This window comes from Peromyscus eremicus, chromosome 11, assembly GCF_949786415.1.
Source record: "Peromyscus eremicus chromosome 11, PerEre_H2_v1, whole genome shotgun sequence".
NCBI lineage: Eukaryota > Metazoa > Chordata > Mammalia > Rodentia > Cricetidae > Peromyscus > Peromyscus eremicus.
Window position 1 is genome coordinate 28,353,915 of NC_081427.1, and position 22,297 is coordinate 28,376,211.

Genomic DNA, 22,297 nt, shown 5'->3' on the forward strand with positions numbered 1-22,297 from the left:
TACCTTAAAGGCAAAACTCAAAACAATAGTTTTAGTGTCAGCTTGTATTAGTATTTTTATTAATATTAATCGTATTAATATTTTATCTTTTACTTTATGTTTTTCTCTTGAAACAGAGTCTTGCTACAGCTCAAGCTGATTCTGAACTTGAGATACTCTTGCCTTAGCCTACAAAACCCTGGAATTGTAGACATGTGCCATGATTGCTGTGGACATCGATTGCTCTGTATGCTGTGAATATGTTGCTCTGATTTGGTTGATAAATAAAATGCTGATTGGCCAGTAATATAAGTCTCTGTGTATTTACTTGGGTCTGAGTGGCTGTGGGCCCAAGCGGGGCTGGAGAAAACTCCAACTACACAAGATGCTCAGCTAAGTCTTGTTTTAGGGTATAATCTTTTAGTTATTTTATTTATCAAAAAGCAAAAATTTTTAACTTGGTAGAGAATTTAAACAACATGATTGCTTACTATTCTAATATTAGTATGTTAATATGTTATTTAAAATATTTATGCACTAAAAATATAACATTTAAATAAAAGTTAATAAAACCTACTTTCAATAGAAAAGCAAATTAATTTATATTAATGAAATGTTTTATAAATTTGGACATATCTTGGGACACTGCAACAGTAAGAAGGGGCAGAAAGAATACAAGGGTGAGAAATGTGTATGAGAAAGTAAAGAGACAGGGTGCTAAGGCAAGCATATCTTTCCATTAATATTTTTTATTGATTTTCATCTATGTATGCAATGAATATGATTATATATAATCTCTACTTTCTCCCTCCAACTGTCCCCATACTTCCTAATACCTCCCCACCTAACTTTACATCTTTTTCTAAAACAATAATCCACTAAGTTCAATGAGTGCTTCCCATATATGCAAGATGTAGGGCCAGCCACTGGAACATGGGAAACCTACCTCAGCCTTGAAGAAGAATATCGCCCTTCCAGAGTTCCTATCAACTGTCAATTGATCCTCAGGAAAAGGTGGCGCCTGGAGATCAATCCCCATTTCTGTAGGAAGTATTGCTGGCTTGATCTTGTATAGGTCTTATGTGGGTAACTATGGTTGGTATGAGTTCATTACTGTAATAGCTTTAACCTTTTTGAATCTTACCTTTGCCAAGATTCTATAAGCTTCTTTGAGCCCACAAGAAGAGTAGCCTGTGTACCTTCTAGGCATAGAGAAGTATTTTTCTTACGACTTTATACGTACTTCCTGATTATAAGTGCTCCTCACCTGACCATTTGTGTTGGCTATCATCTGCAGGATTTAGAAAACCAGCAACAATTATGGGAAAAGCCCAGAGATTAAGTTGTGTTACTGTAAAGAAGCTAGATGTAAAGGGGTATTATAAACCATGCTGGTTGTCATTGTCACAGCCTAGGACTTTAGAGTTACCATCCTGTAATTAATCTTATCACTCTGTAGCCTACATAACTGTAACAGAATGACTCAAACACTAAAAAGGGCCTTTCAAACTATCCAAGTGCCCATAACCTCCCAAATTACAAATAACTAAAACCAAGCCAGTAAATACTCAATGGAGTTTTAAGGGGAAAGGATATCTATACCCAACTAAGAGCATGAGAAAAAGTAAAGTTTCTTACCTAAAGTATGTAGCAATGCAGAGAATTACCACCAACATAGGATAATATATATAGAATCCATCTGCAATAAAGGATAAAACTTTCATGGAACCCATGATCTGAAGAGCAAGAGAAGAGTTAAATCAGCATAGTTACATATTTTCATTCCTGCCCATCATTAGAAAGTTTACCCACAGGAAGTTATATCAATAAATTACACATTTCAAAATTTAGAAACAAAGTACTTAGTATACATTTCTTAAACTTCTTCCTGTTAAGGCTTTCTTCTAAAGAAATCTAATATTTTATAACTACTACAAAACCAGAGGCACTAAGATTATACATATAAATACTAATGCTAATATGAGGTAGGTTTTTAATGTAGCACATCTAAGTAATCAATATGAAGAAAAAACAATTTTTATAATTCTAAAAGGAAAATCAGTTTAACCCCATCATTAGTAATTACATGTATAACCTTTAAGCAAAGGTTTTAGTGATAAAAAAAGGAGTTCAATAATGCTACAGAACTTGTCTACTGACAACAGAAGATGACTCATAACACCACCTGACATAGATAATGAACCTAAAGAGCCATACTTACAGATGTATATGCAGTTGGCTGGGTATTCTGGTGAGAGATGGATGAATCCATATGGGTCAATCCCAAGAAGTTAAGACATAAAGGGGGAGTCAAACGGCAAAATAACCTACAATAAACATTTAAAAGCACTAACATATATATTTTAAATATAACAAAATATATTTTATATTATAGTAAAATGTATTAAAAACACTTCAGATCATTGTAACTATAATTTTTATCTATTTGCATATTATATATAGTTTAATTATCTATGTGAACTGCCCTTACTGGGGACACATTCTAAAATCCTATTAATCACATTTCCTTTAAGAACATGAGTGCCTATATACTTAACTGTAGCCTTAGGGTGCCTGTTTTCAGCATTCTGACTAAGATCAAGTATAAAATGAGTATCTTACATTGCTATGGTTGGAGAACTGTGGGCTGGAAGACTGAAAAAGTTTAAATATAAGAAGGTAATATTGACAAGGGTTCTTTTGTAGTGAGAGAAAGCTCGGTGTTGGTGGTGACAGCTGTAGGAATCTATACACAAATGAAGGATGAAATGTAAGAACTAATTAAAGTCTACAATGCTGCTAACAGTAATGCACAGTGTAAAGTTCCTAGTTTGGTATTGTACAGCAACTACAGATGATGTCACCATGAGGAAAAGCTAGAGCAAGGTTACACCGTGTATCTGTAACTTTCCAAAAATTCATGCTATAGTTTAAATATGAAACAAATGTCACAGGCTCATTTGTTGAAGGGTTCACCTTCACTGGGTAGCTCTTGTTTAGGAGATGGTGTAACAGTTAGGAGGTAGAGCCTAGCTAGAAGAAACAGGTCACCCAGTGTTATGAAAGGAAAGATACCATGTTTGGGGTTGTTAATCTGTCTTTGCTTCGGAGGTACCATAAGGTGGATAGCTCTGTTCCAATACACTCTCCTTGCCATGTATAGCCTCACTTCAGGTCCAAAACAATCAATACCAAGTAACGGTATACTAAAGTCTCTGAAACCATTAGACATAATAAATATTTTTCCCCCAAGTAGTCTGCGGCAGGTATTTTGTAACAGACACAAGAAACTGACCCAGTAGTTTTGATTTTTTTTTATAAGACAAAGTTTCGACACCGGACATTACTTTGAACTTCCCTAGGTCTAGCCCTTATAAATACCTAATATACCTGACTAATAATAAGTAGCCTGGACTGATTACATATAGCTAAAGCCAGCCCTCTAAATTTCTCTAGGAAAGAAATGTTCCTTTTAGTGTTCTTAGAACTTCAATTCAGTTTTAGACCACTGACTTTTAGAACACTCTTTACACCTAACATAGCCTCTAACCTCTCAATTGTTCTTATACTCAGTTTCAAATTGGTAAATCCAGGCTCACCGTGTCTTTTTCCCTAACATAGCATTCGTAATTTAGCCATCAACTTCAAGCAAAATTTAGCTGGTGATCACAAATACTCATCTGATAGTTAAAAAAAAAAAAATCAATTAGCTCACAGAAATGTATGTTCATGCAACATCCATAAACAAGAAATAAGAGAGCTATAATTAGCATTTAAAATGGAAACATTTCTTTTTTTCTAAGCTCAATTCTACTCACATGCCACTGAAAAGAAGACTGTAAGCATCAGTCTGATGATGTGAAGCCAAGTAGTAGTAATTAAATACTCGAATTCTGAACACAGTAGAGTAAACACAGATACTTAAGAAGAAGATGGAAAGGAAGCAAGCAATCTGGAAAAATAGTTAAAACTTGATTTAAGACTTTATTACTTTATTTACTGCCACAAGAATTATCATTTGCCACAGCTATATTTACTGATGTTCTAAAATATAAATATAAATACAACAATAGTGTCTTTTTTTAGTAGCTGAGATGAAATTTTGGAAATAAATCTACATTTCAACCACTTCAACCTCTTAAATCCAAATTTTGACTCTGAGCCCTGAAGGAAACTATTTACCTGTTCTCTTGACAACTCTACAGGAAGACAGTAAGTTACATAGTTTCATTGACAAAAGAGGATCAAAGTAACCTCATAAAATGCTTATTCACTATCCTATACTTTTTCATTGATCTTTAACTACAGCTCCTAGTATTTATAGTCTGGGTAAATTGATGAACATCAGTTTTGGAAGTCTGAATAACAGCACTTTGGGAAACTCCACTACTTTCATTCTTACTAGAAGAAATATATGGGGAAAGATATAACAGTTAAAGTTTCTGCATGAACTGATACATATTTATGACCAATATGAAAAAACTGACCTCAATGTAAATATAATTGTATGTTTTTTCTGCCAGCTGTATGAAGACTGCAAAGAGAGATAAGACAGGAGTCGTGCTAAAGAAGGTGCACTCTGACCAGACAACGATCACAGAGAAGATGGACAAAACCACAGCAAGGATCCTGTGAAACCATGGCCGCAACAGGCATTCCCAGTACCATTCTGGAAAATACAAGAAAAAGACAATTTGGAAAACAAAATCAGTAATAGCGTATTTATAATCTTTGGAACTTGCAGCTAATCAATCAACACGGAGAAAGGTAGCAAAAAATAACCAACAGCAGTGTACAAACTGATATCCCACATGCCTCCTGCTCTGATGTAACTGAGGAGAGCACAACATCACCTTTGTGGTACTCCTGCAAACGATATATAAACTATATCTAATCATGAGGACATGGCAAACTCCAACTTGGGAACAATCAGTAAAGAATTAGCCTATGCTGTCCATAAACATCAATGTTATAAAATACACAGAGGCTAAAACACATAGGACAGAACTGTTCCAGATTTTATTTAAAAGACTAAGAAATATGACAACCGAATACAGTGTGTGGGCTTTAGATTTTTAAAGAATATCAATGTCATAATTAAGCAAAATATGCATAAGGTATGTAAGTAATAGTAAACTACTAGTGTTAATTTTCTAATTATTTTAGAGTTACACTTGAGAAGCTGTATTTTTAGAAAGTATTCACTGAAATTCCTAGGGGACAAAAGGCCTCATGTATGGATACAGATCTGAAAGACTAAGGAAAAATGTATGTAGAGAAAGAAAGCAAATTAATCTAATAAAATGTTAACATATGAAGAACCTCATTATATGAAAATAGTTTGTGAAGTTCTGGTTTCATTGTCTGAATTTCAGTAAAAAATAAAGGTTCAAAGAAAGCTCAATGAATTGAAAGAGATCTCTATCCATTCCATTGAAGACTGAACCTAGGGTTAGTGTGCCCTAAACATATCTACCACTGAGTTACAGCTTGCAACAAGGCTATATTTTCACTTTATTTATTGAAAAGCTAAGGTCCAGGCTCATTGTCTTTTCCACTGTACCCTCAGTGTAATTCCTGATTATTTAAACATCCGCCCAGACAACTCTTTCTTCATTGCCTTCATCTCCTCCCTTCTAATAAATGAGCTCATCTTCTAATACCCCTCTTCAACCTGGTTACTCATTCCAATGGTCCTAAACTCATTCCTAAACCTCTTATTGCTAACAACAGCAGTCTTTCTATGTAGCCCAATCCCATCATCCTCATCCCCAAGCAGTACCTTCATCTGCATTCAATCATACTGACTATCAGGACAAACACAACACTTATTCTTTTACCTCTTTACTGTTACTGAACAATTTGAATGTCCTTCCTTCCTTTCCCAGCTCAGATTCCACAGTCTTTGAGGATAACTACTCCCCAGTCCCAATTCCATTACCCTCTCTTGCTTCACTGTATATGTTTGGTTAAACCACCCTGTTTGACCAACTCCTTGGTTACTCTGAGTCTGTATACATGTACACTGCAGATGAAAGACCTATCTTTACTGACTATTCTCACTTTAAATTAATGCCCACTTCAAACAGGCCCTTAGCACAGCTGGACAGCTTCCTGTAATTCTCCATTTCCCTGTGACTATTTAGTACCTTCTTGAAAACTCTCCTTCTCCGTATTTATTGTCAGTACATTCCTAAGAGAGTATAAGCAGTCAGATGACTTACCAACATTTTTACTACATTTTCTCACTTACACTAAAGCTATATGTCTGTCTGTCTCACCTCCTAATGCAAGGCCATTCTGTTCATTGTTCACTATTTTCCATCTCATCTCCATTATCTGTGAATATTGCTCCAGAGTTCTCTACGGCTTCAGTAATTTCTAGCTCTATGATATTATTCTCCAGTTATAAGCTACCTTCAAGGCCCCCTCCACATACACACACCTCGCCACTGACCACAGCTATTACCCTTTTCTGTTTCTTTTTAGTATTTATTCATTTATTCATTTTTGGTCTCTAAGCATGTTTGATCATATATACAAATTGGTTTATAATTATATTTTGTGTGTGTATACATATTTAAAATCATAGGCATAAACATATTAAGAAACTTCAAAAAAAATTTTAAAATAATCATTGTGTTGAGAAAAATGCTACCAAATATTATGGAGACAATAATGGAACAATATACATACTCCATACAAAATATGGAGACAAGACTGGAACAATGGTAATATCAAAGGACATGTTAACTTAGAAGAGGGAAAATGTCCTGGGGTCCCACCCCTGGACAAAGAACTTCAAGCGACCAATGACTTCTGGGAAAAGGAGAATTAGAAGTAAAACAATTATTTTGGGGTAAGTTTATCAGATATCTAATATTACCCTATGGAGCAAATCAATATACAAATAAAAGTCAGCATTATATTGATGAAACATACATTTTTCTTGTAGAAAAATCATCAACTTTGGAATTTATGTCAAACTACATACCAACTGTAGGATTATAAAAATATTGGATAAATCGATTTTCTGGCTCAGGTGATTGAAAGGTGTGAACAAATTGATGAGTTGCACTAGTTTCATTTTTTGCTACATCTTCTAGATAGAATGCCTGTTCCAAAAGAATTTGCCATTGCACTTGAGTTCGACGGTGTCTTTGAACTGAATAAATAACCTTAAAAACAGAAGAGGGATAAGCCTGTCAGTATGATTTGAATAGTGGGTCAATTTTCTGCTAGAGAATGGAAGGTTGTTTGTCTTTGTCTTAATAAAGTATTACTAATGGTATTTTCTAAATGTGGCCAAGGATGTTAATGTTCTGAAATGACAAAATTCTCCCTCATAATAGAACAGGTATAATTCTTATAACCAATTGCCAAGAGTATCCTTGTCCAGAAACACAAACATTTCAACAATGATAAGAACAAGATCAATAGTTTTGGATATATACTTCATTTGCATGCATACATGTTTGGGGATGCGGATGCTCGAATGTATGATTGTGGACATGTGGAAGGCAGAAAGTAATATCAGGTGTCTTCCCCAACCATTTCCACCTTAGTTTTTGACACACGGTCTCTCACTGAACCTGGCTCTCACAGATTAAGCTAACCTGTGTGGCCAGTGGTCTGCTTAGCTCAGCCCCTGAGCACTGGAAACAGGTGCACACCACTATGCCTGGCTTTTTTTTACATGGGTGCTGGAGATTAAGCTCAGCTCCTCAGACTTCAGCTGCAAGCAGTTTAACCGCTGAGTCACCACACACAGTCTTTTTATCTGAGCAGTAATTATAAATCTAATTCACGTCCTCTAATTGTGTGTAAAATAGCTACAATTAATAATTAAGGTTACCTGTTTATGCAATTTTACCAAGCTTTTTTCACTTGGGTAGGTATTACGCTTTTCATCAAAATCTTCATAATCATCCATATTTCTACCCATCTTTTCCTGATAATCTGTAGGGCACTAAAAGAAAAACATTTTATAAAATTTAATAAATCTTTAGTAAAAATTTAATAAATCTTTAATACAATTTTATTTTCATTAAAAATCTTTCATTCTGGAAAAATTTAATTTTCTCGAAAATATTTTCTTCTTTTATTGACATCTCTAATTGTTAGATTTTTCACTAGCTAACATTTTCAAAAAAACATTTCAAAAGTATGTTAAGTTTCTTCTTACTTCTACTAATATTTCTCTTTATGCTTAGATATACTAGCTGGAGACTGGGAAAGGCAAGGGAGCTTACCTACATGAAGTAACAACTATTTGAGAGGATTAGTCTAATAATAGGTACCTGATGAAACTTAAATTATTTTCCTAAATAATAAAGAAGAATCATGAAAAATTTAACATGCAAAAGTTCTGAAAGCCACAGCATGCAGAAAAAAATATATAATTAGGATTATTTGCCATACTGCCAGTTAGTTATTACCTATATGGAGTTGTGCAAGTTCATTAACCTTCCTAAATATGTCTCAAAAATAGCAAATATGACAGAAATGGTTAGAAAATTTATGACTATAACTTTAACTAAAGGAACAGTAGCTAATAATAACCAGTAGAACAGATTTAGAATACAGGAGAAGAAAAAATTCAGTGGTAACTTGGGTATATAAAGGTAATTGTGGAATTGTTCAAATAATAATTTTTTTTTTTTTTTTTTTTTTTGGTTTTTCAAGACAGGGTTTCTCTGTGTAGCTTTGCGCCTTTCCTGGAACTCACTTGATAGCCCAGGCTGGCCTCGAACTCAGAGATCCGCCTGGCTCTGCCTCCCAAGTGCTGGGATTAAAGGCGTGCGCCACCACCGCCCGGCCAAATAATTATTTTAGAAGCATAGAAATACACTTGCAATTCAGTACAGTTCCATCAAAATCATATCAATATGGCTTATTTATTAAATATCCATGTAATTTCTTTCATAATACATATCATAAAATTACATGTGAGAAGCGGATTGCAAGAATTACTGAGACCTCCATTTACTTTCCTACAGGAGAGAGCCTTTAATGATAACACACGATGGTACAGCAAAGATGTACCTCCCTCCAGCACCATACCATGAAATAATTGCAAGTTACTCAACATTATTGTTATCTTCACATTTCAAGAGAAAATGCTGTCAATAATTACCACCAAACTTACAACAGCATAAGAAAACTTCTACATATAATTTACTCTGTGTTTATGGTAAAGATTTATTTGAGAATGCATCTGGAAAACCTCAATCATATGCTTTTTATCATACTTTTCTTATGTGAAATATTAATTTATACTAGAATATAAGATATATGCACAAGAAATAGAGGAAATATTACAATATGATTACCTTTTTAAGTATTGTATCAACACATTTTCTCAATGGGTGGTTATACTTAATGCTTTCATTTACTTTACGAACCTCCTATAAAAACAGTGAGAAAAATAAAAATATTTAGAGTTCTATAAATCAGACATTTTAAATGATAATAGCACTAAATACTATTATGTCTCAGATTTTAACTTCAACACAAATTACTTTGCATTATAGTAAAAGTTATTAAGAGCAAGTGTAAAATTACAAAGTATTCAAGTAGCTGTATTTATATTCTTACTATTTTGTGAATTTCTAAATTTATTCTCTATTGTTTGCTTACTTCATACAATAAATGCTAAGAGTTATTTAACAGTTCAAAAGTCTGCAATACATGTGTATATAAATATACATATATACATAGTTTAAAAGAAATTTTCCCATCTGGGCTGACAATGCTCCCTCCAAGAGCCAAAGATGATCTAACAAAAATCTCAACACCAGGTATGAGAAGTCCCTTTCTGAGTTGTTGGTCAGGGTTAAGTTAGTGTTATTACTTTTGAATCTCTATTGCTATGAGACACCTTGCACTTAAGACACAGGGCTCAGAAGCCCCTGAACTAGAACTGATTTGAAAGTTTTGTCCTTGAGGACTAGTTTTCATGGTTCCAGAAGATGCTATGAAAGCTTCCAAAGAAGAGAAGCGATCACCAGTCCTACTCAGCTACGATGCCTATGAACCATGACAATGAACGTCATGGCATGATAGCAACTTTCCTTATACTCAGAGTCAAGTGTAGTCCTCACTTCTCATCAAAGAAACTTCTTTTTGCAACAGAAAACCACAATGAATCAAATGCATAGTTTAGAGCCAATTCCCAAGGGATACATCTACAATATAACCTCCTCACCTACAGGCTTAGGGATCACTGTTGATGAGGGAGGGGGAAGGAGTGGGGAGGGGAATGAGAAAAAGATTATAAGAGGCAGAGGATCAAAGAGTTGCTGTGAGGTTGTGTCTCCTAGGATTGTCAGAAGCTATACCCATAAAGTCTCACTAATCTGACTGCATAAACATGAGCTGAACAAGAACAACAATAGGCATGCTAATGTGGACAGAGGAAAGCTCATGAAGTTTCAACCCTACACAAAGAGCAAGCGGCAACTAAGGAATGCTATGAGTGGGATGAATAAATCTTCCCAGGGAAGAAAGAGCACACCAACTGGTTATTCAATACCAAGTGGTCAGTCGTGAAAACCTAAATACAAATAACATTATACAGACTAAGCAGCTTGTAATTAGAATATGTATGATTACACACACATAACAACAAATGTATGTAACGACAATTAATGTATGTAACAACAATTAATAAAAAAAGAAGGCATGAATTTGAAAGAAAGGAGAGCAACTGGGAATGTTTAGAGGGAACAAAGGAAAGGGATAACTGATGTAATTATATTATAATCTCAAAAAATAAAATAATAAGAATTCACAAAGGATCTGTCAAGTTTTATGTTTCTAAGAGAACAGGATTAAATTATTCCACATTGCTAATTAAAATCAATTACCTCATTATCAATTAACATCAGTTACTATAGAAAGCAGAAAAGACTTAATGCTTCTTCACAAAGCACCCACAGCTTCCCAATAACAGTATTCTAGAGTATTCACAACTTACTGGCTGGTTCCTGGTTTACTGAGACCACACTACATGTTGGCAGTGTGCGGCTAAAAGACTACCAGGTAAGATGAGAAGATGTGTGACAGTCCATATTGATTGCCAACTCCCCAGCATCAAGAATCACCATAGAAATAAATCTATGGCACATCTGGGAGGGATTTTCTGCATTGTGTTAACTGAGGTATAAAAAAATTCCATGGGCTGGGGTTATAGTGTGCATTTAAAGGAGAAAGCTAACCTAACGGAAGCACTTACTACTCTGCTCGCTGATGTAGCCACATTGTCAACAACTGTCCCATGTCTTCCTGCCATGAGTCACTACACCCTCAGACAAAACTGTGAGCCAGGATAAATCCTCTCTTCCTTAAACTGCTTTCCACAGGTATTTTATCACGACAACAAGAAAAATAACTAATGTAGAAATCTGGTATAAGTGGGATCATTATTGTGATAAACCTGACTACATGGCTCTTTGAAACTGTGGCCTAGAGAGGTCCTACATCTGCTTCCTACAAGCAAAGCTTAATGGACCATTCTGGGAGTTCAGAAAACAAGAATATGGAGAGAAACACAGATATGGAGGACCAACTCACGAAATTTCAGGGGGGATCAAGGGCACTATAAGGATCTGGGACAGAAGCCAAGCTTGCTTCATGCTGGCAAAGAATCTGGCTGTATTCTGCCCAAGTCCTGAGATGGTGAACAACGCTGAATTTAAAGGTAATGGACTACTTTAATTTATTTATTGTAAACACAACATATGTAAACTTAGATAAGACTTTGATTTCATATGTAACTTCCTTTCTTCTTTATTGCTTGAGAATTTCACACATATATCTAATGGGTTTTGGTCAAATCCATCCCTCATTCACTTTAATTCCTCCCTTATGCTTTCCACCACTTCTTCCTCACAACTTCGTGAGCTTTTTTTCCTAAATCCACAGAGTCCACTTAGTGTTCCCTGTATGTACATGGAAGCAGGAACATCCATGGGAGTATGGGTAGCCCGTCGGGGGTCATGTCCTTGAAGAAAACCCCTCTCCTTATCCCTGTAGTGATGAATTACCAAAACATCTCCTCAGCTATGGGTGCGACTTCATAGCCCCTCCCCCATTTATGCTGGGATTCTGGCTAGTTTTATCTTATGGGTGTAATCACAGCAGCTGGGAGTCCATGTGGACCAATTGCTTTGGTGGAGGAAATATCAAGAGAGCATAGCATTCAAGTTGTGCCATGACTATTGCTCACTGTTTTCATTCAGTTCTATGGTGAGAGATCAAAGAGATATAGATTGGGTTTGGTGAAGAAAAGTATATGAACTATAAAGTTAGAGGGATTAGAAAGAAGTTCTGAGGACAAGAACTCTTACACTGGAGATTCTGTGAAAATACAAAATCATTTGAAAAGAGAGAGCCTGAACTAAAAATGCCACTAACGAGGTTTCCTATGCAGAAAAATATTCTAAGCAGACAGAAACCACAGCAGCAATGATCCAAAGGGGATGGGCTTCATCTTGACTTGGTAGTAGAACTTGGCATGAAGGATGAAAGAGTGAAGGGTCACAGAGGCATGTGCATAGGTTCCAGAAGGCAACCGAGGACAGGTAGTATGTGGCAGGGTCAGATTCCCTGTAAGAAGGCTCTCTGGGGCCACTTGTACAAAACTGGGAGGGTGAAGCCTAAGTTGAAATGGAAACTCAAGGATGTTGGAGATGCTAGGACCATGGGAAGTCTACAAAGGAAAGCACTGTCATATACCAGACCAGTCCAAGAGAGAGACTAAGTGTGTTCCAAGTGGCAGAGCTGGAGGAGAGCTCTTTAGAGCCCAGATAATTCCATCATGAGCCCAGCTGTCTGACCCAGAATTACAAGATTTAGTATTTTCCTGTAGCATTGGTCTTGCTTTGGTATAAACTTACTATGCCCCATTCTTTCCTTTTGGGGTGGGAATGTAGTCTGTGCCATCAACTGTATGTACTTCTTTTTGATTGTACAGGGACTCACACTTAAGAGATTGCTCACACCTCAGAAAAGACTCTGAGCTTACACTTTTGAACAATGTTGGAACTGTTAAAGACTATGGAGACTTTTGAAGTTAGACTTAATGTATTTTGCATTATGAGATGACCACAAGCCCATGGGGACAAAGAGTGGAAGGTTCTAGCTTAAAAGTGATCTGTTTGGATATCACATTGACAATGGGTAGACTTGTGATGACCTACATTGATTACCAACTTGACAAGATCTGGAATGACCTTGGAGACAGATCTATGAGCATGTCTGTGAAGGATTTTCTACACTAGGTTAAATGAGGTGGGAAGACCCAGCTTAAGTTAGACTGAATAAACAGGAGAAAGTAAGCTATGCAGCAACATTTCTTGCTCTGCCTCCTGACTGGACACCCTGCGGCCTGACGCTCTTATCACATACCTTCCTTGCCATGATGGGACTATCCCTTCAGATTGTTAGCCCAAATAGTCTTGACTTTCTGTAAGTTAGTTCTGTCTGTTATTTTATCACAGCAATGAGAAAAGTAACCAATGCAACAAGGGATTGTAAGTCAATTTCACTGACTAAAATTAATATATGGTGATAAGTATTTTAATGAGTATTAAAAGGCATAAAAGAAAAGAGGAAATGGCTCGGTGGGTAAAGTAATGCTATGCAAGCATGAGGATCTCAGTTCATATCCCTAGAACATATGTAAAAAGTCAAGGATAGTGATACTCTCTTATAACCCCAGCACTGGGAAGGTGGAGACAGAGGGGATCCCTGAAATTCAACGGCCTGCCAGTCTAGCTGAATCAATGAGCTTCAGGTTCAGGGGGAGACTGTATCTCAAAAAATAAAAGTGGACATCAACCAACAAAAGATGTACAATATTGACCTTGGGCCTCCAAATGTGCACACATATGAACAAACACACACTAACAAGTAACCACACACACACAGAGGCAGGTATAGGTTAGGAACAGAGTCTTTGGAATTAGTATGTCCTAGTTATCAAAATATCCTATAATATTTATGAAATAAAATTATGAAAATAGTGTTGGAACCACTATTCTATATGCAGAAGAAAACAAAAAAAAAAAAACTTCGCATGCAACAGTCCTGGAATAAAGAGAGAACGAAGGGGATTTTAAAGGAACATTTGAGGTATGAGAGAAGGGCTTTATGTGATAGGCAATGAGAAGCAGAGAAACCATCTGATATACTAAGAAAATTATGAAAAAAATTTTATGTCAGAGTCACCTTAATATGTGAAGCTTTCTTGTTAGCAAACATAAAAAATGAGAATACAGAATAAAATTAGCCTATAAATATGTAAAAGGATTTTCAAGCTTCCATAAAATAATTCCAAATGAGTTTTCTTATAAAATTATAAAACATTTATATCATGTAATAAGATAAGCTCATACCAAAACCAACATCATATACAGTAAAAAGTGATCAATTTGGAGAGTAATTTACCAGAAACCATGAAAACCTAATGTACTCATACTGTGAATAATTGATACCAACAGACAGTGCTCCTGTAAGGCACCTAACTTACTGAGGAAAACAGACAATTAAACAAAAAAGATATAGAAATGCTATAAAGTGCAGGATGTTCTGAATGAGACAATTCAGTTTAGGAGTCTTTCGGATGAACTGATCACTTAAAGTGAGACAAAACAAAATGAGTAAGAGTTGGTCAACTCAAAGGAGGAGCAAGAATATTCTAAGACAGATAAGAACAGTGAGTACCAAGGTCTCCAGACAGAAGTAAACGAGATGTATCACAGAAAGAACAGCATGACTGCAGAGAAAAGGACAATAAAGGCCTGGTTAGCATGTGATCAGGCTAGAGAAACAACAGCCAAGACCTCCCAGAAATCCTACTAGCAATTCATTTTGGAACATGTTTATTCTAAATACATGTCTGGTAAGATTAGATTTAATCTTTATTTTTAGATTTTTGACTTATTTTGAATTATTTTGAGACAAAGTTTCTCTATATAAGCTCATTCTGGACTTGAACTTGTTACATAGCTCAGGCTGGCCTTGGAGTCACTTTCCTGATTTATCAGGAATTATAAGCATCTTTGCTACTACGCCCAGATCACACATGTTTTCCAAAGGTCACCCTGGATGCTATTACATTATATCTTTCATTTCTAAGTTGCCTTAAAATTTGTAGTTAGCTCAAATTTATTTACTTTAAACATTAACTATATAATCTAACCATATATGTGAAATAGTATGTTTTCCCTTGAAATTATTTAGCCCCATTAAACAAAAGCAGGGACTGAAACAGTTAACTTTTCACATTTGCTATCTGGTATAAAGTTAAGGTTTACTCAACAGTTAATTTTTAAGGTTTGGGAGGCATTTGAAATACTAGCTTGTTTAGGAGGCCTTACCCACTAAACTTCCTGGTATTTGATTAGAATCTTGTTAGCTATCACATTCTAGCAATTCTTTAAATAAATCCCTAGTCAAATTTTTTTTTCTGATCTCTCTCCAGATTTTGTGAAGCCTCTCCATATTAAAGCACTTCCAGCATACCATCCACTTTTATCAGATACAATAAGGGAATGAATGTATAGTCTTCTGTTCTAGACAGGTAATACAGTCATGGGCATAGTTCTGCTATCTATGTAGAAGAGTTGTTTTTTCCAAACATCCATTAAAAAAGAATGCTGTCAGCTAGACATGGTAGTACAGGCCTATGATCTCACCCTAACCTGCATAATGGCATAGTAAGATCCTAGCTCAAATAAAAGAAGAATAAAGAAAGAGAAGGAGAGCGAGGAGAGTAGGGAAGAAAGAAAGAAAGGGAAGTAGTGGGGAAAGAGTAGTGGAAGAAGAGAGGAGGTGAGGGGAAGGGAAGGGGAGGAAAAAAAGAAGCCTTCTTTTTTACTTATAAAAATTTTTTTCTTATAAAAAAACATTTAACTCCTACCACTTTCTACTGATGAATAGTACACTGAAATAAAACACAAGGCACAATGCCAGGTTTTAATTTTCATGTCCTATTCCTAAGGGATCCTATCTAATAACAGAACATCTATTTCATTTAGACATTCCTGGTTCATCTGAGCTGGCCTGAAATCCCAGCTGCTCAGGAGGCTGAGGCAGCTGGATCATAAGTACAAAGTGAGTTCATAGCCTAGGTAGACATCTTTGAAAGACCTGTCACGATCTGAGAAAAAATCAAAAATAAAAAGAAAAGAAGTTGGGGATATAGTACAGAGGTATGCAACCACTGAGTGTATGTGACACACTTGGTTCAATCCCTAGTACTGTAAGTGAACAAAAGACTCTGAAACAATACATTATTTGACTTGTATTTGCTGTAAATGAACTGGCAAAATCTAAATTCTTCAAATCTGCAACAACTTAATTTAATACCAACTCTTGGACAGAACACTATCAAGTAAAAACTATCTTTTCTCATCAAATGTAAATGTTTAACCAAATTTAAGTCTTTAAATACTTACAGGTTTTCTTCAGAAGTGTCAAATTGTATATCTACCACACTAAATGTAAAAATGTTCATCATGGCTCTCAGAAGAAACTGCCTTTGAAACCTTGTTCTTAGAGACAACAAGGCTGTCTGAGCTACCCAGTCTGTGGTACTTAAGTCACAGCAGCCTCATGTTGCTAATACAGAAGGCTTCCTGAAGAATTCTTGTTTCTCAAGACATGAAAACGAAGTAAGTTGGGAACAGAAGGTTCAGAGACAGAAAAAAAGGATAATAGTTAAGATTCGGGGTCATCACACTAAAGCAAATCCAGTAGTCTCCCACCTGTCTCAGACTGAGATACAGGCTTGCCCCACTCACTTACAGTCTACAGTTGCTTTCAGACCACATTCACCAAGCAACCACAGTAGAGACCACATGGCAATAAAGCCTCAAACATTCACCATCTGGCTCTTCATATTTTAAGTGTGAACTAAAGTTAAATCCCTGGCTCCTCTTATTAGCTAGGTGTACAGAAGGAAGTTACTTCAACTCCCAGGACTTCATTTTCTTCATTTATAAAATGGGGATTAAGAAGAAAATGTCTTTTGTAAAGTTGTAAGAATTAAATAAAGTTGATCCTTGAAAAGCAAATTTGAACCATGCAAGTCCACTTGCATACATATTTCTTTTTCAAATCTCTGACAAGTTAATAAAACTCACAAAGGATCAGCACAACCTAGAAATGTTGAACAACTTTTCAAATTAGGTGCTACTGACAACATGTATATATATATATATAGCCAATTTTACCATTTACTATCATAAAATTTACATCTACCACAAAAGTTGAAATTGATCTGTACTCAGTACATTGACAAAACATTTACAGACCACACATGACACCATTTGCAGTCAAAAAAACAGTCAAAAGAGACAGAGTATTAGGTCAGAGTCGCTTTTGTAGGGTTAAATTTGCTTACCTCCATTACATCCTCCAAATTCTCTTCTGCATCTGCTTTCTCTGTCATCAGTTTTGCTGCCTTAAAGTAAGTCTTCATAAGTAGATAACCTCTTTTGGCTCCATTCCAATATGACCGAGGAATCTCTACCAGGCCATAACCCAATAATAACACAAGAAGAAACAGACCCCATGTGTTGGCAGCAGCTATCCCAATAGTCTGAAGTTGGTTCCTAAGAAATAGAAAACATAAGCAGATATCTGTGATAAATATAAATTTTCAGAGAATTGTCCAAAAGGATAGGTAGGATTTCATATGAAGAAATTTTCAACTTTTCTTTTCAGTCACAGCAGATAATCCATGTATTTTAATGTAAAGTCAGAATGTGACTATAAAAATACTTTAATATGGGAAACACTGGTTCAATTATACTCAAAATTAGAATATAGGATAATTCATAGCACACACACACGCACACACACACACACACACACACACACACACACACACACACACACTTCCTCCACAGAAAACATTTTTCACTAGGTGCTTTCTACTATGAGACCTCTGTAAACAGTTAAATTAACTTGTGTTATGGTTGACTTAGACCAACAATGAAACCAATCTCTACTATTCTATACATAAATTTTGGGATAACATATATTAAAAATCATATACAAAAAATGGATTTTAATTTATTGAAATACTTGAATACCTAAATGCCCAAAATAACATTAAGGAAAACTATTCTGTCAAACTACAACAAGGCAAACAGGAAAAATAAAATAAAATAAGTTCCTGTTGGGGGGAAAATTCATTTTGAGCATTTATAAAATTTGGATTTCTATTAAAAATATTGTTCTTTACTATACAGTTATTTGTCAAAACATTAATCCACCACCTAATAGCTATATTTAAACATGTCTTTCTGTATCCTAATAGTTATATTAAACATGTCATTCTTGATTTTCTTTCTTAGTAATATGCATTATTCAGATATTCTTTGAAGGGTATCTATAAGACATAATCTGGCAAGTGTGTCTGTTTACTTGTATGCATGCAATAAAAGTTCATTGAAAACAGTACAAACATACACAGAACAATGTTAAAAAGACTACTTTTCTTACCATTCTAAATGCAAACGTGGGTTTACAGCCACATAAATTAGAAATGCTCCAAATATCAGCAAGTAAGTGCCATAATAGATTGCATTCTCAATCAGGGCTGTTTTTATCTTTCCAGTGATGGAAAACCCTCCAGATCTTGCATATGACTGCATAAAAGGTAACAGAATCCTAGTTTGATGGAAAATATGATTAAAAACTCAATTATGTATCTGCATAATCTTAAAATATCCCAAGTACATGAATCTCAATGTATAATTTTCCTCCCCAATAAATTTAATTGAGTAATTACATGTTAATACTGAATGAACCATGATAAATAAATTTTTTCCTTTTCTTTCTTTTTTTTTTTTTAAAAAGTTTTTTTAAAAGTTTTTTGAGACAGAGTTTCCCTACCTGTCCTAGAACTCACTCTGTAGAACAGACTGGCCTCGAACTCACAAAGATCCACCCGCCTCCGCCTCCCAAGTGCTGGGATAAAAGGTGATAATTATTTTTACAATATTTAATTTCAGGAAAAACAAAGGTACTAAAGCAGGAGACAGCAAATGAGGCTGCAATGGTATGCAAAGGAGAACAGCATGAGTGACTTCAGATTCTCTAAAAGGTCTAAAATTAGGCCTTAGTGCCCTCAGGAAGAGGTCAGAGTTGTGGTATATGACTGTAATCTTAGCACTTGGAAAACTAAGACAAGAAGATTGCTGACTTTGAGGACAGCCTGGGCTACATAGTTAGATCCTGCTTCAAAAACAAGACATAAATAACATAATTCCTTTAGAGTGACTTTGGACTACATCTATAGAATGAAGCAACTTTTGATTTTTTTTTTTTTTTCAAAAGCACAGGATTTCAGATGGGGCGAAGATCTGCTGGAGCAAGGGGCGGGGATAGGGGTGGGGGGCTCAGTCCTGTGGACCCAGGACTTCATCTCCACAACACAGTGCATAAAAACAGACAGGTGGATCAATGAATCGAATTGAAGACCCTGATGCAAATCCACACACCTATGAACACCTGATTTTTGACAAAGAAGCCAAAATTATACAACAGAAAAAAAGAGTGCATCTTCAACAAATAGTGCTGGTAAAAACAAAAACAAAAACAAAAAACAACAACAACAAAAAAAAAAAAACAAATAGTGCTGGCATAACTGGATGTCAACATGTAAAAGATTACAAATAGATCCATATCTATCGCCATGCACAAAACTCAGGTCCAAATGGATCAAAGACCTCAACATAAAACCAGTTACACTGAACCTGATAGAAGAGAAAGTGGGAAGTAGCCTTGAACGCATTGGCACAGGAGACCACTTCCTAAATATAACAGCAGTAGCACAGACACTGAGATCAACAATTAATAAATGGGACCACATTAAACTGTAAGGCAAAGGACATCATCAAGAGGACAAAACAGCAGCCTACAGAATAGGAAACGATCTTCACCAACTCCACATCTGAGAGAGGGCTGATCTCCAAACTATATAAAGAACTCAAGAAACTAAACATCAAAAAAACAAATAATCCAATTAAAAACGGGATACAGATCTAAACAGAGAATTATCAAGAGAAGAATCTGAAATGGTCAAGATACACTTAAAGAAATGTTCAACATCCTTAGCCATCAGGGACATCCAAATCAAAACGACTCTGAGATTCCATCTTACACCTCTCAGAACAGCTAAAATTAAAAACACTAATGACAGCTTATGTTGGAGAGGATGTGGAGTAAGGGGAACACTCCTCCACTGTTGGTAGGAGTGCAAACTTGTACAGCCACTTTGGAAATTGATATGGCAGTTTCTCAGAAATTTGGGAATCAATCTACTTTAAGACCCACATATATCACTCTTGGGCATATACTCAAAGGAAGCTCAATCATACCACAAGGACACTTGCTCAATTACATTCATAGTAGCATTATTTGTAATAGCCAGAACCTGGAAACAACCTAGATGTTCTTCATCTAAGGAATGGATAAAGAAAATGTGGTACATTTACACAGAGAAATATTACTCAGCTGTTAAAAAACAATGATATCATGAAATCTGAAGGCAAATGGTAACTAGAAAAAAATCATCCTGAGTGAGGTAACCCAGACCCAGAAAGACAAACATGGTATGTACTCACTCATAAGTGGATATTAGATATAAAGAATAATCATGCTATATAACAAGGCTATATAACAAGGAGGGCTCAAGATGGGATACCCAGTTCTCCCTGGGAAGGGGAAATAGAAGAGATTTTGTGGGTGGACTGGAGGCAGGTGGGGATGGGAACATGAGGAATCAGGTTGGGGCAGTAGAGGAGGAGACAAAAAGAGACAACTGGAAAGTTGGGGGGGGGGGCGCATTTTAGAGTTAGGCAGGAACCTGGTGCAAGGGAAACTCCCACAAATCTACAAGGATGACCCCAGCTAAGACTCCTAGCAGTAATGGATAGGTAGCTTGAATTGGCCTTCTCCTGTAATCAGATTGGTGACTACCCCAAATGTCATTGGTGAGCCTTTGTCAGTAACTGATGGGAACAGAATCAGAGTCCACAGCCAATCACACTAGGCCAAGCCCGGGGAACCCTGTTGAGGAGAGGGAGGAAGGATTGTATGAGCTGGGGGCGGGGGGAGGTCAGGATCATCACAAGGGAACCCACAGAAGTAACTGGCCTACTCATGGGAGCTCACAGATTATGGACTGATAGCTAGGGAGCCTGCATGGGACAGGTCTAGGCCCTCTGAATATGTGTGATGGTGTGTGACTTGGTCTACTTGTGGGACTCCTGGCAGTGGGAACAGGGCCTGTCTCTAACACTTTGGCTGGCTTTTGGGAACCTGTTCCTAATGCTGGGTTGCCTTGCCCAGCCTTAATAAAAGGGGAGGTGCTTAGTCCTACTTCAACTTGATATGCCATGCTATATTGGCACCCATGGGAGGAGGCCTGCCCCTTTCTGAACAGAGATGGAGGAGGGGTGGATTGGGGGGGGAGGGGAATGGGGAGAGCTGAAGTAGGGATGTAAACTAAATGAAAAAATTTAATTAATTTTTAAAAAAGGATATCATGGACTGAGGAATAAAGTAACGGTAACCAAATGGAGACATCAACTGGAGAAAGTTTATTTAAGAAGTCTAGCTGGATATCCTATTATAAACTACGGGAGAGATATATATATGTAGAATGTATCACAGAAATGAATAACAGTAACAAAACAATGGTATGTACAAAATTGCATAGATGAATCTCTCAAGTATGTGAACAAAGAGAAAAAGAGAGAACAAAATCATTCTTTAGAAGTCTACATTTATAAATTTCTAAGCACAACAAATCAATCTATAGTGATGGAAGTAAAAAGTATAATTTCTCTTAAGGATTAAAAAATATCTAGAGAGGAACATGAGGAGTACTTCAGGGGTATTGGCCTGTATCATTGAGTGCTGGTATACAGATGCATTCACTTTGAGAAATGAATTAAATACAATGAGTGCATTTTTTTAGTAAGATTTTATACTTCAATTTTTTAAAAGTCTCCAAAATTTGCTGTAATGATATTAGTGAGGTAGAGACTGGAAAAAGATTTGAGTTGAGAGAGACTTTTTAAAAAATATATTTATTTGTAGGTGACAAATTTATTTATGTGCATGGAGTACTATTTTATATGATGAGGAAATTATGTTGTCAAAACTGAAAGCTATAAGTTAGTAACAAAAGCTTAAGAGGATAGGTTCATATTTTAGGAAGTAGGGCTAGCATAATAAAAATGAATCTTCCATCCCTGAAGGGCAAGGAGAAAAGGATTGGTAAGTAGGTAGATGT

The 22,297-nt window shown here is 36.0% G+C and overlaps 1 protein-coding gene across 1 annotated transcript in view; it reads right to left on the minus strand.

Moving 5' to 3' along the window:
* Nucleotides 1-22,297, minus strand: part of Lmbrd2 (LMBR1 domain containing 2) — a 51,896-nt gene that overhangs the window by 13,923 nt on the left and 15,676 nt on the right. The window contains exons 5-13 of the mRNA XM_059276516.1: nt 18,496-18,663; nt 17,390-17,600; nt 9,312-9,386; nt 7,835-7,948; nt 6,974-7,157; nt 4,467-4,648; nt 3,798-3,931; nt 2,201-2,306; nt 1,618-1,715 (exon numbers count right to left, since the gene is read on the minus strand). Of these exons, the coding sequence (XP_059132499.1) occupies nt 1,618-1,715; nt 2,201-2,306; nt 3,798-3,931; nt 4,467-4,648; nt 6,974-7,157; nt 7,835-7,948; nt 9,312-9,386; nt 17,390-17,600; nt 18,496-18,663 (1,272 nt within the window). The remainder of the gene's footprint in view (nt 1-1,617; nt 1,716-2,200; nt 2,307-3,797; nt 3,932-4,466; nt 4,649-6,973; nt 7,158-7,834; nt 7,949-9,311; nt 9,387-17,389; nt 17,601-18,495; nt 18,664-22,297) is intronic.